General features: G+C 42.4%; 1 protein-coding gene across 1 annotated transcript in view; it reads left to right on the top strand.

Annotated features, from left to right (window-relative positions):
- The window catches only part of LOC133511053 (microtubule-associated protein 4-like), a 119222-nt gene that overhangs the window by 67214 nt on the left and 34171 nt on the right, over positions 1-17837 (top strand). The window contains exon 2 of the mRNA XM_061839640.1: positions 12098-12297. Within this exon, the coding sequence (XP_061695624.1) occupies positions 12098-12297 (200 nt within the window). The remainder of the gene's footprint in view (positions 1-12097; positions 12298-17837) is intronic.

Here is a 17837-nt window from a genome sequence, read left to right as displayed (position 1 = left end):
TAGTCTTGCTCCGAATTGTTCTCCCTGTGAGCTACGTGCGAGACTTAGAGTGTGACCCAGTGACACCTGGGAGGCGATAACCCTCTGCTGACCTCCAGCAGATACTCCCGAACACTGGGAAGCGATGTCCCCATTATGACCTTAGTGCGTTTCCCTGCTGATCTTAAGCAGATACTCCTCAACACTGGGAGGCAATGTTCCCCTTCCACCACATGCGGATACTCCCAAACGCCATAAACATGTCTTTAAAAAATGCCCTACTTTCTCTAATGGGTTTATCAAGACACTGTCCAACCTTGAAGAAACATGTACCGTAGTGTTTATGTTGGGGTGGGTGTAGCCATCTGCTCCACCATTTGTACTGTGTGTACTGTGTAACCATGTAACCTGAGAAAGCAATAAAAAGAGGTACAAAAACTTGGCTGACTCAGAACGTGGTTTGGAGGTGCAGCTGGTCAGCCAAACCCATTTTCCTCATGAGCTGATTAAAGACCTCTTCATTGTCCTCAATTAATTGCATATTCAGTCCAGCGGTTGGGTGTCAAACCTGACAGGAACCCATGTTACCCTTACAGGCTGTGCCCCACCTCCAGGCCTGGCTCCAGAGGGTGGCCCCGGTGACACACGTCTGGGCAAGGGAAACCAAGATCCAATTTTTGTATTCGTCACAGGGGTTTTGGAGTCATACTTTGTCTGGTCCCTCACCTAGGACCTTTTTACCATGGGTGACCCTACCGGGGGCAAGAAGCCCCAGACAACTTGGCTCCTAGGATCATTGGGACACACAAACCCCTCTACCACGATAAGGTGATGGCTCAAGGAGGGGTAAATAGTATATACCACAAGCTGGAAAGCGTTGGCCTCACATTCTGAGGTCCCAGGTTTGATCCCGGACCCACCTGTGTGGAGTTTGCATGTTCTCTCCGTGCCTGCGTAGGTTTTCTCCGGCCACTCCAGTCTTGTCCCACATCTCAAACTAGATCTGATTGTCACACATGATTTTAAGGCAAATCATGTGTGACAACTTCCTTGAGTTTTGTGAAAATCTTAACCAAAATGTCAAGCTGTCATATATATAATATATAATATATTATAATGCAATATAAGCATTTTTGTATTACCAAACATGAACAGAGCCTTTATATCTGATTCCAAAAGGAGTTCATTCATTTTGTGTGTAAACGTGATGAAGTGATTATTATGAGGGCAGCTGGAAAATGTTGGCCTCACAGTTCTGAGGTCCCGGGTTGATTCCCGGACCCGGCTGTGTTTACATATTCTCCCTGTGCCTGCGTTTTCTGCGGGCACTCTGGTTTCATCCCACATCCGAAAAACATGCAACATTAATTGGACACTCTAAAATTGCCCCTAGGTGTTATTGTGAGTGCGGCTGTTTGTCTTAATGTGCCCTGTGATTGGCTGGCAACCAGTTCAGGGTGTACCCCACCTCCTGCCCATTGACAGATGACCCTCCCGTGACCGTCGTGATGAGAAGTGGCTAAGAAAATGGATGGATGGATAATTATGAGGAGATTTTCATGGGCATAAGGGCCCAGGGAGGTAAACCTTGACTGCAATATGTCCTGGGACAAACACCCCTGCCGTAGTATATCTATCCACTACCATCTCTGTTTCTGTAACAAGAGTAAGCAAGGCTCGCTCCAAGAACCCCCCCACCCCATGCTGGCCACTGAGTTGTTGGCCCAGACGCACATCTGCCACTACATGACATGATTGCGGATTCAAACCCTTGTTTGATCAAGTTATGTAATGTTATATAAGTCAGTATACAACGGAAATGCACAAAATTAGTCAGGTTCCATATGTCTATGGGCAAAATATTCTTTGAAAGTAGCAGCTACATTTGAATTATCGGTAACACTCATTGCAAAAACCATGACAGATGTGGAATATCTTCATGGCCAAAGATTCCCATCAAGTCCTCATTCTCATCCAACCAGCAATTATTAAATCCCACACCAGTACCTACGTCTTCCGGCATCTCAATAAAATATTATTATTTTCAATTTACTGGTTTTTTTTTTTTCAAATTTGCTATTGGGTTTACAGTAGTTATTTGTTGTATTGATCTGTTATCTTCTCGTGAAATTGTTCATTTGCTCTTGTGTTTAGCTATTTGATGTTTATGTTTGTTGATCTGCTGTTTTGTGTAGTTGTGTTTAGTTATTTGCTTTTGGGTCATAATGGAAGAGCCTTGAATTTTTTCTGCGCATCACTATATTTCGCTGGCATAGCTGAATTATTAAATATGTATTTGGAAATGTAATTGTGTGATTGTAATCTTCAGACAAATGAAGTGAAATTAGATAAATGTCAACAAACTATCTTTCATAGCATACTAATGTGCTACAGCACTGTTGTTGGGAATCACTGATATAGTTCACATGTTTAAAGGTCTACTCTCATGAAATGCATGATTTTTAGTATGTTATTAATGAAAAAAGGCAGCCAGAATGTACCCGTCCGTTTTTTCACCACAAAACATGAGTTTGATGTATATGGCTTTTTGGAACTCCCGCCATGAAAATCCTCTCGAGGGATTTGTTTTTGAGAAGAAGCAGGAGGTGACATGAACAGCAGCAGCGCACACAGGCTGGCTCGTCTGTTTATACTAGTTTTACCTGGTGGAAGTTAGTTTGTTATTCCTTCGTGGTAGCCAAAATGCTGGTTCGGTGTATTGCTGGATATTGTTTGATTTTTACGCTGAGACCCTTCCTGACGCAACCCTTCTGAGGGAGTGGAGGCCCGAGTGGGATACGAACCCACAACCCCTGGTTTACCAAATCAATGCTCTAACCACTGAGCTACGGGGCATCTCAATGTAACGAAAGAGTCAAGGGCCAGGCCCGTCGTTAGCCCGGACACTGAGGTGAATCAGGCAGGGACGTCGTTTGGCCGGGTTCTCCCCCCACTGGCCATCGGTGTCTGGGCACCCCACTTCGCTCGTCGGTTCACCGGCGACGGGTTCCGCTCAAATTTATTTTTTCGTATAGACATTGAAGTGACTAATGTTATTATAATTATAATAATATTTTTATGTTTATATATGTACTTTTCATAATATCTATTTTAGAATGTATATAGGCATGACAGTGGAGCTTTGAATTCAGATTTAGATTCATAGACATTTATTTTACTAAAGTACAAGAAAACAGAACAGTTATTTACACAGTTTACAACCATAAGAGCCAATACAACAAGTAAACTCGTAAAAATGTGGGGTCCTAGAGGTCAGAGTTTTGGAAGTCCGGTAAATGGGACAAACGTGCATCTCCTTCTCTGGGTCCTACAGGCAGGATACGACAGCCTCCATCCAGATCAGTGGTTCCCAAAGTCAACCTGTGCCGGGACCCCCAGTGAGTCATTCAAAAAGCTCCCAGACGCCCAACCTCAACTTTCGCCAATAATGTAGTGCTGGATACAGCTATGCCATTCTGGTACAAAGAAATAGTCAATTTTAGTGGCTTACGTGCTCTTGCTTTTTATTTTTGCACAATAAATCAAAACGTGGTTCAATACTGGAAAGGGCAATTCTCACATTATGATTAGCTTCCAGACGATTTCGTTTTTTCGTCTTCACACCTAATAGAGTTGAAAACCCCACCTCACACTTGTATGTAGTAACAAAGGGAAAATAGTATTCCAGGGCTGATTTGGCGAGTTTTGGGAACAGTTCCAACCCCTCACAACAAAAGGTGCTGTTTCACTTGTTCTCAAATTGTTGACGGATGGCTTCTGAATGACGATAGGATGTGAGATATAGCGAGACAGAAGAAAACAATTTTTTGTTCTTTTCTTCAGAACAATATTTTATTATTACTCTGTATTAGACATCATGTCCTGGACCACCTGGAAAGATGATTTTTACCCCCTGGGGGTCCGTGGACCCCACTTTGGGAACCACTGGTCCAAATGGCATCTTCTTGCTTGCCTGGAAGAGCGTGTGGGAAGGGTCCTTCAGGATCTGGGCGAACATGCTGCAAATCCATTACTCACAAATAGTAGTCCGGCGGCGAGGGGAAGTGCAAGGATGTTGTTTTTCTTCAGGCCACAAGATAATTGAGATTGAATCAACAATCAGAATCAGAATCAGAATCATCTTTCTTGGCCAAGTGTGTAGAACACACAAGGAATTTTTCTCCAGCAGTCGGTGCTTCCCTGGTACGACATACAGAACAGAAAACAGAGAACAAGAAACAACACAGCAACAAGAACTGTTTATAGGACTTATCAGACGTTGCAAGATGTGAACTCTATATAAATAAGTGTGTTAACAATGTCAGTTGTGCAAAGGGAGCAGTTGAAGTGATGAATCGTGCAGTCTGGAAAATAAATAAAGTAAAATAAATAAATGGGGAAAAAAAAATATATAGTACTCATACTAATACTGATTGGACCAGCAGTGTGTGAGTTAGTGTCCTAAGATGGCACAAGGTAGAAAAATAATAGGTTCGCTGATCAAGAATTTAATTACTTAATTGCCAGAGGGAAAAAACTTTTCGAATGCCTGTACTTTTGAATTTCATTGATCTGTATTGCTTTCCCAACGGAAGGAGCTGGAAGAGCTGTTGGCCAAGATGTGAAGGGTCCGAGAGGATCCTGCCTGCCTGGACCTAGTTCGAGTTGGGTGCAAGTCCTCGATAGTGGGTAGCGTGCCGCCGACAATCCGTTCAGCGGTTTTGATTGCCCATTGTAGTTTGAGTTTATCCTATTTTGTAGCGGCTCCAAACCAGACTGTGATGGAAGTACACAGTACTGATTGGATAACAGCTGTGTAGAACTGTCTCAGCAGCTCTTGTGACAGGTTGTGGTTCCTCAGAAGCCGCAAAAAGTACATCCTTTGCTGCGCATTTTTGAGGATGAAAGTGATGTTCGTTCCCCACTTCAAGTCCTCTGAGACTGTAATTCCCAAGAACTTGAAGGTCTTTGATGGTTGACACAAGGCAGTTGGACACCGTCAAGTGCAACTGTGGTGATGGATGCCTCCTGAAGCACACAATCATCTCCAAAACACTACAAATGAATAAATCCACATTTCTAAACAATTAATTCACTGATCACTAATGCCAATACTGAGTTCTGATTTCCGATTTGATGTTTCTTTCTGTATGCATCATTTTTTCGTATCTGACATAGGATGGCCAAAGTACCTGAGGTCAAATGTTAAATCATTAATTACATCATTGCTCAACTCAAAACAAGTTCTGTTCGAACAACAATTCATTACATTTTTAATTCGCCAAATTTTGACTCCAAATGTCCTATTAGTCGACTTTATTATTATTTCTATTATTTCCAAATGTCGATCTTATTCTTGTATATCAAAGCACACATAATGACTGAGGTAGGATTGGTTGAGAGTCAAATCAAATTGAATTTTAAACCAACCATTCATTTTAATCCTATCCTTTCTTGCTGCTCACAATCTTGGGGCATGTTTCCATCATTACATTTTGCATATACAATACTGTTGCACAAATATTAATTTGCAATCACAACACAATCTGGGCAGAAAATAATGAGACAAAACAAAGAGCTCTAAATTCAGGTCACTGAATATTTTGGATTATAAAACTGTTCCAAAGGATGAATTATTAGATAGTAATACACTGAGAGCATGAGGAAGGTGAGGAGCTGCCTTTTTTTAGGACGACCTCCTTGAGATGTTAAAATTATGAAATGGTTTTGTAAGCAATTTGTTCATTTTAAGCTGTTGAAGACTAGAGGAGGGGTTTTTTTTTTTTGGGTGGGGTGGTGGAAATGTCCTCCACTCTACTGCGCTACTTCCCTTCAACAATGGTTTACAGTTCCATTCTTACACTGCTGAATGTCCTCAAACTGGCTGCTGGCCAGTTTGTTTGTGTTCGTGTGTGTTTGTGCATTCGTGTTTGTGTGTTTTTGGTAGTTGAGACAATAACATCTTGTTGCGCTGGGAAGCTGGACACTGGACACTGGGATGGAAAAAAAAGACTGATCAAAAAGAATAAGGAGTTTATTCAGGGGTCATAGTGTCTAAGTGTCAGGACATATTCATGCTCAATAATTGTACAATTTCACAGGTGTTGTGACAATGAATGAATCTTGAAATTTGAATTCGGTGGACATTTCACCGTACTTTCTTTTTCTGTTTCTGTTGGCAAATCCACAAATTGATATGATATGGATAGTGTATGATGTGTCTCTGCTAGGATGAAGGGCAGAGTTTATAAAACAGTGGTGAGGCCAGCCATGATATACGTATTAGAGACGGGGGCACTGAAGAGACAACAGAAAGCAGAAATGGAGGTGGCAGAAATGAAGATGTTAAGGTTCTCGCTCGGAGTGAGCAGGTTGGATAGGATTAGAAATGAGCTCATTAGAGGGACAGGCAATGTTGGATGTTTTGGAGACAAAATTCGAGAGTGCAGACTTTGATGCTTTGGACATGTCCAGAAGCGAGAGAGTGAGCATATTGGTAGAAGGGTGCTGAGGATGGAGCTGCCAGGAAAATGAGCGAGAGGAAGAACAAAGAAAAGGTAGATGGATGTTGTGAGGACCTGAGGACAGTGGGTGTGAGAGAGAAAGATGCACGCGATAGGTTTGGATGGAAAAAGATGACACTCTGTGGCAACCACTAACGCGACAAGCCGAAAGGAAAAGAAGACCAGCTGAAAAGATTGATGGATTTCAGTTAAGGTTAACGTGTGGCCGAATATGCTTCCTCGTTCACAAGCCGTCTCCCCGTGACTATGGGGGATTTATTTCTGATTGAGAACAGATCCAACAACGAAGTATTTGTATGCGTCCAGACTTTAATATTCTTTCAAACTTTTATGTGTAAATCTCGACGACTTACTCACCAGATACATGTGTATAGAGCTCGTGCACATAACGTCACCATTTGCACGGCCCCATATTGCCGGTCAAACAGAGTTGCTTGTCATTGTGGGAGACATTGAGCCGGAGGAGAATATTTACATTACCCGAGACCTGTTGTGCTGTTGGTTGTCACAAGACAAGACAGATATTCAAACAGGTCATTCTATAGCATACCATCTGAAATGACCAGAAAAGATTGATGGATTTCGGCAATTAAACGTGACAGCTGGTGCCCAAACTAATAATATTCTTGATCTCAAATTACCACTTAGTATCTATAATGCCAAGTTGACTCATTTTAGAACAATACGTGGTTAAAAAAAGAAAATAAACCGTCTGTCGCAGGGAGGTTTACGTGTGGCAGCAATATGCTTCCGTGTACGGAGGAGCCATCTACCTGTCTTTTTTTCCTTCCCAATCATAGTTAATGAATGCGAGTTTGTGTAAAACTAGGGGCCATTTATTTAAATATTGGTATTTGCATGGAATACCATCTGAAAAGACCAAAAAAGCTCAATGGATTTCAGCAATGAAATGTGATGGATGGTGCCTAACCAAATAGACACACCTGTGTAGTGATCATTTCATTTCATGTAGGAATTATTCTTCTCAATCTCAAATTACCAATAAGTATTTATAATGCCAAATAGACTAATTTGAGAACAATGCGTATTTAAAGGTCAAGTGTCATCCCTATAAACATTCTGAAGTAGATATTGATATAAAAAATACATATAACATTATTCACTTCAATGTCTATATGAAAAAATAAATATGAGCGGAGAGCGCATCATCCATGCGCAAGTTGCGGAAGTGTCATTCGACTTCCAGGTGGTCGCCATATTGGCTGTATTTACTCTCCGTGACGTCACCCCGGACATTCGCCATTGAAACATGCTCTGGCCCCTACTAGGGGACACGCCCCTTCAGACACGGAAGGTCTTTTCGAAAAAGAGAACATCTCACAATCGAGTGACGTGTCCGGGGCAATATTACCCTATTGTTTGGAGCCATATTTAGATGATATGCATATCACGGCAAAACTACCTCCCCGCCCAATCCACCTCCATGCGGAGGTGATAAAAACAACGCCGCCTGCGAGTGTTGATGATGCCACGACCAAACCGCCTCCTCGTCGGATCCACTTCCACGGTGGGGATGAGCCACCGTGGCCCGGCTCGACCTTGTCGACAAGGCCGGTGCCGATTCACGAGGCCTGCGGAGGCTGTCCTTCAGCGGCTGCTCCAAAAAAGCCTTCCGGTTCACACATCGACACATTTAGGACCCCTGACTGACCGCGATGTGGGTTTGGCTGGGGGAGGAGTCAATGGATGCCGTGGCATGAGAATCGGTCAGCAGCGCGTCTGTCAAAACCGCGACGTGAGCATGGCAAGGCGGCGAATCTGTTTCCACTGTCACGTGAGCTTGCAGTGAATTCGTTGATACAGTGACGTGGACCTTGCTCGGTAGAGGATCCATTGCCACTGCAGCATGAACCTGAGTCAGCAGTGAGTCAGTAGCGACCGCGAAGTCAGCGTAGCTCAGCTGCTTCTTTAATCCTTGCCGGACCTGGGCTGTGAGGACCGGCAGTTTGGGGCTCTGTCGCTCTATCTCCGCCCGTATTTCTTGGTAGAACACCTCGTGATTCAGCGACCCATCCTCCCTCTGGGCTGGAAACTTCACTACCAGCTGCGGGTCTCCCGGTTTAACCGTTGCCGGTGAGGAGTGGGTGGACGAGGACGCCGTCTTGCCGTGCAGCGGGAGGCACAAGATAGCGCCCGGCCTGGACATCTCCTCTGGCCACCACGCGGAGGTCCCGGGTAGATGGCCAAGCGGGTTCCCACAAACGGATTGGGGAACTTGGAAGCTGGAGATGTAAGGAACTGGAGGTGAAACAAACTGACTGGGATTAACGATCGGGCGAAGAGATTCGTAGTCAAAATAATCTGAGTCATAGTCAGGCAGCCGGTCATACAAATCATGGTCCTCCTCTTAGTCCGAAAAATCAGAGTCCAAAAGAATGTGAGGTGCTGGACGGGTTGTGGTCGGGACGTACTCATAGCTCGCCAGCGGAGCGTGTGACAAAGAAGCGGAGGAAGTCATGGAGCCTACCCGGATCGGACAGGCTTGGTCCTCCGGCAGTCGGTCTACCTTGCGTCGGTCCCGGCGACGTCGGGACTCTCCTGCTGGGTCCTGTTTTGGCCAGATTGTTCTGTCACGTCCAATCAAAACGGAGGTAGGACCCAAATGCAGGAGTCGGAAGACGCAGAGGTAAATCGGGGAAAATGTTTATTATTCCAAGGTCGGGGATCGGGCAGGCAGTTAGGTGAAGCAGCAGTAGTCAGGACGTCGGGCGTAGAGAGCAGGTCAGCGGGCAGGCAGGAGAGGGTACACGGGAAGACGATCAAAGCAGGCAGGAGTATCAAGGGAGTCAGGCTTACGGGGTCGGTCGGAGAACAGGTGGAGGTCGGTACACACTGGAATACGATCAGAGATACGGGAGTGCTGGAACGGGGCATGAGTTGCAACGATCTGGCGCCGGACCAGTCATCACCATGGTCCTATATACACCGGGGCCAATCAGCCAGCATGAGGCGCAGGTGTGCGCCTCCAAATCAGCGCAAACGCGCCGGCACCCGCACAGCTAGGGCTGGACCAGCAGGACCGTGACAGTTTCCACAGTAAAGACAACACTGGGAGGCCCAAAAACATTTTGACATCTGAAATTAAGTTGATTATTTCATTTTATTAATTAAATGAACACATTTTGAAGTCTTAGAAAAAAAAAATTAAATCACAGAGTTGAAGGTCTCGTTCAAATTAATTAAAAAGCTGAAGTTAAACTGTCGACCTAGCAAACAAAAATGCGGAGCCTTGTAGCAAATTTAAAAATATGTACTCTAAGATCTGTAATTATGGGTACTGTATACCCCTTTAAGAACACAGTGGGGCGGAGTAAGGTTGATGACCGAGAGAAGTGAGTGTAACTTTGCAGTTTGTTGCAGTTGGAGAGTTTGGTGTGCTGCTGGAGTGTTTATGAAAAAAAAGCAACTAAAAAAACCCAGTGGTGACCCATCTTCCACGTTGCTGAGGGTATTACAATACAATGGAAAAAGAGCACAATTTCATTTAACAATGAAAATAAATATTTGCAAAACAACTGCCTGAATATTTATTTTATGCGGTTATTGGGACTTCTGCTCCTCAATCTCCATGCACAGCGTCTGCAAATTGGTGCTGTAGGAAATTATTTTCATCCCTACACAGGACTGTAAGCTGCCGTCTGTGAGGTGCGGCGCCGTCTAGAAGACTGTGACGCATATTTTGAGTGATGAAAAATAATGATACACATATAATTTCATTTTAATATTTTGCTGGGCTTTCCGCGCATGCCAGCTGTCAAACATGCTGGCTGACATGTCAAGTGCTGTCAGACATCTCTGAAGAAGGTGAATGGTGATGAGTGGAATTGCACAAGGTTTGAAGAAAGAAGTTTGACTTAATAAAGATATGCTACATGTTTTTTGGATTAACATACTTCAGTTGGACACTTCAAATTTATTTTCCCAAGCCAGGCAGAGCCCCAACATATGGATGAAAGAGCCACGGGTTGCCAACCCCTGTTATAGACATAATACAATAATTCAAGTATTGCACATGATTTTTAAGAACAAATAACTTTCAATTATAAGAACATTCAACATTGTCATTGTAATGTAGAATAATATATAAAATAGATTGGGTAAAACTTAAACAGACTTGGGCTTTGTTTTACAAAAACATACATAAATCAGGGTCAGACCGGTGGGCACCCAAAGTGAGGTGCTTTGTTGAGCAGTTCAGGAGGTCAGCCAGGACTTCAAAGCCAAGGTTTTTACCGAGCCATTCAGGCTGATGTTTTAATGATGTATAATAATAATGATGCTCCAGCCCATAGCTCACTAACTTATTAACTTGCACAATGTCTAATATAATATAATATAATAACCAGTTAACGTCCCCTTTGTACCAATTGTGTGCTTCTACCATCATTCTGCCAGTGGGTTGCTGTGTTGTGAGCAGTGAGGCGGGTGTTACCACAACAATGAAAATTTATCAAGTCCTAAAAAAAAATTGTCCAATAGACAGTATTTAAGGAATGATAATAGCTGGGACTAAGACAGTATTTGTACTTTTGATTCGCTGTGTGTGGCAGCTCATCAGCAACACACACACACACACATACGCACAACTAAAGCGGTTCTTAAACCACGCATCAATGGATTATATTAAATATGTTTCATGTGTCCCTGATGATTTTTGTGCATCCCAGACATGTGACGCAGATCAAACAAGATCCGTAGATATATTTAGTACTGTATGTGGTACATGTTACAGTCACTCCCAACAGAATGATGAGCACAAATACAGTAACTATTAGTACCTACACAAGGTATGCTTCTTAATCAAGTATTTAATTTTGAATTTAACTTAACACTTAATTCAACACGAATCTTCAATCCCTACCTAGTACAGCTTTTTGGAGATTTGTGTGCCTTGAACTTTGTATGAATATTTTGGATGCGGTCATTTTATCCTCCAGCATCATTGTCCCCCAGTACACAAAGCAAGAATAGTCAAAACATAATAGTCTTACAGCAGTCTTAACTGACCTTTATGTACAGTACAATAGTGAAGCGATAGTTTGAAGGGACCAGTAAATGCAATGTCCATACAGTAAGATTTCAACTAGGGCTCCAACTTAAAATTAACATAATTACCAATCACCAAAGTCAGTAAGTAAAACAGCAAAAAGTGTTTTTTGTGGTTTTTAAGAGTGTAGTAGTACATTGTCTAATTTCACACAGCTGGCATGGTATCAATTCTTCTTCAAATGAATCGAGTCGTGGTGTGGTCCATATCCTATGCAAACGGGATAGGCTAAAGTTTCCCAGTGGCAGAGATAATGGACAAATGGAGTATAGGAGTGTTATTTAACATTGTATTTACATTTTGTGAACAGACCAAATTCTTCTAGTTTGAGAGAGACTAACAGATCCTCTGTAGTTGTTGACTGGAATCGTACATTTAAATGTGATCCTCTCTGGGAAAAGAGTCATAAGCATCCTGTCCCACATTGCTCATTTGTAGATTTCAAACAGGCTGTGAAGCGACTTTGGGAGGAAGGAGATAAGAATAGCTTGATTTTTGTGCGTGTATGTCTATTTCATTTCTCTAGTTCGAAGACTATGGACCTGAGCCTGCGTGATGCTCTGGGTGGAGGCGGAGGCGGAGTCCCAGGTGGCACCCCGGCTGAGGCTATACTGAAGAGAGACTTCATGAGTGCGCTGGAGAAAGAGAGCTATGACAACAAGGTGGGAGAGACAATGACCAAGAGTGACTACCGACCTTTGCTGGATGGAAAGGACGCCAAAATTGGTGAGTCACTACAAACATTTCACTCAGAGTCAAAAAGGAAGATATTTTTTGGAATGAGGTGTTGATTGCTGTACTTTGTCATTAGGCATAACTTTAGGCTGGTGAAGATTAAAAAAACATTAATAATAATAATAACAATAATAATAATGCATTATAAGCATTATAATGTTTGTCTAGAAGATGCTTTACAAGTTCATGCATGATAATGTGTGAAAAACAGATCATGCAAATACAGTTAGTTTGTTGAGTGGAAGTTGACTGAAAATCATCATCTCTTTAAATTGTCAGAGGATGAACGTGATCGAGATGTTTCGCCAAATGTTTCACTCACCATGTGTTGTAGGATGTGGATCGGATTGGACCAGACTGAATCTGATATATCAGTTTTTCCCGCTCTTAACTCAGTACAAGCAGTCGATTCCATGTGTCACTCCAACTTTCCAGCACCCAGTGACATGCACATCTCACATGATCACAACTACACTTTGCTAAGTTGCCAAGGTAGCAAGGAGTAAGGGGGAATGTCACTTGCTAAAAGTCATTTATTGACACTCCAGTTGAAGTTCAATGTAAAACTAAATGCATCACAAAAGAATAGCACCTGTTGAATCTTGAAATACACAACAGACTAATTCTTTTTTTTTTTCATCACAAAAATTGGTAGCTCCAACCTAAGACATGAATGAAAAAGCACAATGACGAGCTAATGAAAATTACCATTGAACTTGTGGCACGTATAACTCAAAATATAACTACAAAGTACTGGCACACAAAGGCTGTATCAGGGCAATATAACAACACTCTGGCATATAGTCTTGAAAAAAAATTGCAAATTAACAATATTCAATCAATAAATCATGACATCTACTTGCTGTGTTACTGCAAGTGTGTATATTCCATATTTCTTTGTGTGTGCCACCCTCGGAGCCCTCACAGCTCAGTGGTGAGAGCATTGGTTTGGTAAACCAGGCGTCGTGAGTTCGTATCTCACTGGGGCCTCTACTCCCCAAGAGCCGTTGCGTCAGGAAGGGCATCCGGCGTAAAAACTGTGCCAAACAAATGTGAGTGCTCATCTGAGATGACATGATGTGGCGACCCCTAAAGGCACAAGCCGAAAGAAACTTACTTTGTGTGCACCACACTGCCCCTCAGAGGCCAAGATGTGCACAACAAGAACAGTGAAGCACCTCCAGCCTCACATGATTCCTATCACATTGTCAATCAAAACTAAACCCCAGTTGCATCAACCAAATGTGGTTCCCACCATCTACTGACAGTAAATATATGTGTGTGTAGGCACAGATACACACACACACACACACACACACACACACACACACACACACGCAGGCAGGTCGACCGTCCGGATGCAGCCTGAGGGAACAGCTGCTCTTAGGAGGGTCAAAGCCAGTGCATGGGGCTCATTTGTTTGCTTCGAGCATGGGTAAGTATCCTCATCTACTGAGGCTGATCTTTGATGGGTCAGGGTCACCTCGGTGACGGTGAGGCTGTGCAGCTTTAATCGGGGAGATCCTAGTATATTTCAGAAGGCTCAAAAACACTGAGCACAGGCCAGGAAGAACGCATGTTCCAAGAGCGCGTTGCAAGAGAGTTAGCCAAGAGTGGTGCTGGCCCTTTTCTGTCCCTGGAGGAGGGGCCAAAATGTTTTTTTTTTTCCACACCTGAGCTCAAATTAAAGCTGACTGTAAGCCAGTGGAAGGACTTTAGAATTAAAGCTATATGCTCTGACCTCTTTGTTCTGGTCTGAACCCGAGCTGCAGCATTCTGAATGAGCTGCAGCTGTTGAATGCTCTTTTGGGGGAGTCCAGTCAGAAGACCATTATAGTAGTCAAGTCAACTTGGGATAAAACCATGGATCAGCTTGTCCTGGTCTGGTTGACACATACAAACCTTCACTCTAACTATCTTTGTTTGATGGTAAAGGCCGTTTTTGTGATTGATTTGATATGACTGTTGAAGGTCAGGTCAGAATCCATCAAAATCACCAAGATTTCGGTCTTGATCTTTGGTTTTTAAAGATAGTGAGTCCAGGTATTTACTAACAGCAATTCTATTTTCTTTATTGCCAAAAACAATTGTCTCAGTGTTGCTGTGGTTTAGTTGAAAATTTTGGCTCACCCAGTTATTTATCTGCTTTAGACGGTGGCACAACACATCAATTGAACTGTAGTCATCTGGACACAGTGCTAAATATAACTCTGTGTCATTTGAATAGTTATCACAGTCAAAATTAAAGTTTTGAAAAATTTGGTCCAATGATATCATATACAAGCTGAATAGGAGGGATCCAGGAACTGACCCTTGAGGGACCCAATAGGTCATTGCCATTTGTTGAGATTCAGCACTTCAGATGGTTAAAAAGGAACTCCTTTCCTGCAGGTAGGTCCTAAACCATTTAAGGACCGTTCCACTTAGTCCTACCCACATTTCCAACCTGTTCAGCAGTATATTATGATCGACCATATCAAAAACTGCACAAAAATCCAACAAGACCAAAATTGACACCATTCATGTATCATTATTCAACCTTATATCATTTGGCACTTTGATAAGAGCAGACTTTGTACTGTGATGATTTTGGAAACCAGATTGAAATTTGTGTCAAAGTGCATTTATATTCAATAAATTGATTTGTTGATTAAAAAAAACTTTCTCAAACATCTTGGCTATGAAAGGGAGATTTGAAATTTATTTATATACCTTTTCTTAAAAGACATAGAGGTCGTCTGAACTTTTGGAAGATCAATCCAGTTAGCATTGGCATGCCACAACAAACATACCATCTACTTGTCCTCCCGTTCCCGTGGGAACATGGGCCAACTGCGTCAAACTGTGGGGTGTCATCTTCATGTTTCATGTTTGCTCCTTCGGGAGGTATGTTTGGGCTCCCATTACATTGTCTGCACAAAATATAATCCACCTGGGTGCTTCTACCTCCGCTCTTGCAGGTCACTCTATGTTCCTGCTGCTTCTGAAAAAAAGTTTTCACTACTCCCATTTCCATCCTTTTTGCAAAGTCCACCACCATCTGTCCCTCAAGTTCCTTTCCTTGATGCCGTACGTACCCATCACTTCTTCATCGTCCCTGTTTTCTCCATCAACATGTCCATTACAATCTGCACCAATCACAACTCTCTCTGTGTCTGGAATGCTTAGAAGTTCTTCCTCTAGTTCCTTACAGAATTTATCTTTCATCCTACTTGTGGGAGATAGCTGCTAATCACATTATACATAACACCCTCAATTTCAAGTTTCGATCTGATGTTTTTTTTTTTTCACCACCAAGACATTCTTTGCCAGCTCTTACTTTAAAATAACCCCCACTCAATTTCTCTTCCCATCTACTCCATGGTAAAATTATTCAAGCGCTGTCCCTAAACTTCTAGCCTTGCTACCTTTCCACCTGCCCTGTTGGATGCACAAGATATCAACTTTTCTCCTAATCATGGTATCAACCAACTCTTGAGCTTTTCCTGTCATCGTCCCAATGTTCAAAGTCCCTATACTCAGTTGTAGGCTCTCTTTATTCTTCTTCTTGTTCGGCAGAAGAACCCGCTTTCCTCCTCTTCTTTGTCTTTGACCCACAGTCGCTGAATTTCCACCAATGGCCTGCAGGTTAACATTTGTCAGATTCCGCTTATCCGTAGGACTAATCGGGAAAAATGACGTGACCGACTCTCCAGTTAAAGGGTTAAGCTCCCCCTTTACCCCAGCTGACTCTAACGCCGTGGGTGCAGGGGGACGGGACCTTCTTAAGTCGGTGTCGAGATGAATACGCCTAGGTGAACTAACTGCCTTTAGTTTTGCAGAGCCAATACGGTCTGCCCTCACTTATCAGCCCTTGTCGAGTAACCTTACAGAGAATAAGGGTGATAAAGTGATCGCTCTGCTTTTACAGCAGCTTCATCTCTTATGAATCGATGGCACTTGTCATTGACCTAAATTTAAAGTAAATTTAACAATCCTTTTTAGGATCGTACGGATTGGTTTTATTTTAAGATGGAGATTATCAATGAGTGACTGATTAAAATAGAATTTTACGACTAAATGATTTTAATGTCGTTGACGATCGATCTTTAATGAGGTTGAATGGTAATAATGAGACAACTCAATATAAGAAAGACAGAGATAGATGAAAATGGAAGTTTTAAGTATTTAATAAAATTGTAAAAATCGTTCAGATAACATTCATTACTCAACAATTACTTCCGCCAGTCGCGGGGTATGATTTCAATGTTAAGGCAAAATTCGATGTTAATTGAACATAAATCAATAAAAGGATAAATGATTAAAATGATAATACTGATGGTACGTAGGTTGAGATAAATGATAAAAGTAGTAAAATGTAATAAAAATGAAGTAAGATTAAAAGCATTCAAAACCATTAGAAATTCAGGAAAATAGACATTTTTGAGTGAGCCTGTTAGGAGTGATTAAGTCCTACGAAGCTCGTAGCCTAATTTAGTAATAAGGAATTTTAGGATTAAGGATAAATTGTCAAGCCAACTTGCCCTTCTAAGGTAACCACGTAATATCGCTGGTATTATCCTGCCTTTACCTTATTATAGTAGTTATTTTACTTGCGCCCAATCTTAGATGGAGTAGTCAAAAAATAAGCATCCCAAGTTGCTCGAAGACTTCTCCCAGTCAGCTTGCCACACGACTATTACTCCCCATAGAAAGACATGTCTCTTTGTCAGCATGAAACGAGCAAGGAGCCTCTGACCACCATATCCAAGGTTTTTATAGCTTTTCGGTGGAACATTCTGGAAGGTTTTGGCTGTATCTACGCCCAGTGGGAAGGGCTCTCTTAGTTATCCTATTAAGCCCCTTTCGCCATCCCTGGGTTGACTTGTCACGCCCCTCTTAGCTCACTCAAATTGGGGCCAGGCGCTCGCAAACTCAACTGTCATTTCCCCTTTTAATCAACAGGTGGATTCCTGTAAATGTAACCACAAACTTGCGTTCAGTTCCACTCTAGTTTTTAAGCAATAGCATAAAAGTATCAACGTTCTTGTGAATACAATTCTCTCATGCATTCTCAGGCTTATTCTCATTGGTTGCACATCGTGTGTTGCCTTGTCTGAGAGAGAAAGTCATACACAGGTTATATTCCTTTCACAAAGCAGTTTCAAAGCATCATATTCTTTACTAAAGGTTCAATGGAAAAACAGTTAAGATCAGTTGCTTGCAAACATCCTGTGTGGTAACTCAAGGGTGTCACACGCTCCCTGTTCAGCAACCCAGCGATGATGCAAACATCCTGTTTGTCACTTGTAGGCAGGTGTGCTTCGCTGGTGAAAAACCGTTGGAAACCGCAGGGTGTGAACAGCTGCTGAAACACATCCTGTTGATGTCTTTATGTCAAAAACAAGATGTGAATACAAAGATATGACAATAATTGGGTTCTTAAGGTTGCTGACTTTGGTATATGTATGCAATGCGATGAGATGCTAAGTGGGAAGGCTACATCTATCAGAGAGATCTTTGCCGTGCTGGGAACCCAATCAAGTATAATT

This window comes from Syngnathoides biaculeatus, chromosome 13 (genome assembly GCF_019802595.1).
Source record: "Syngnathoides biaculeatus isolate LvHL_M chromosome 13, ASM1980259v1, whole genome shotgun sequence".
NCBI classification, from domain to species: domain Eukaryota; kingdom Metazoa; phylum Chordata; class Actinopteri; order Syngnathiformes; family Syngnathidae; genus Syngnathoides; species Syngnathoides biaculeatus.
The sequence above is the reverse complement of the archived record's forward strand: the minus strand, read 5'-3'. Positions and strand labels throughout refer to the sequence as shown.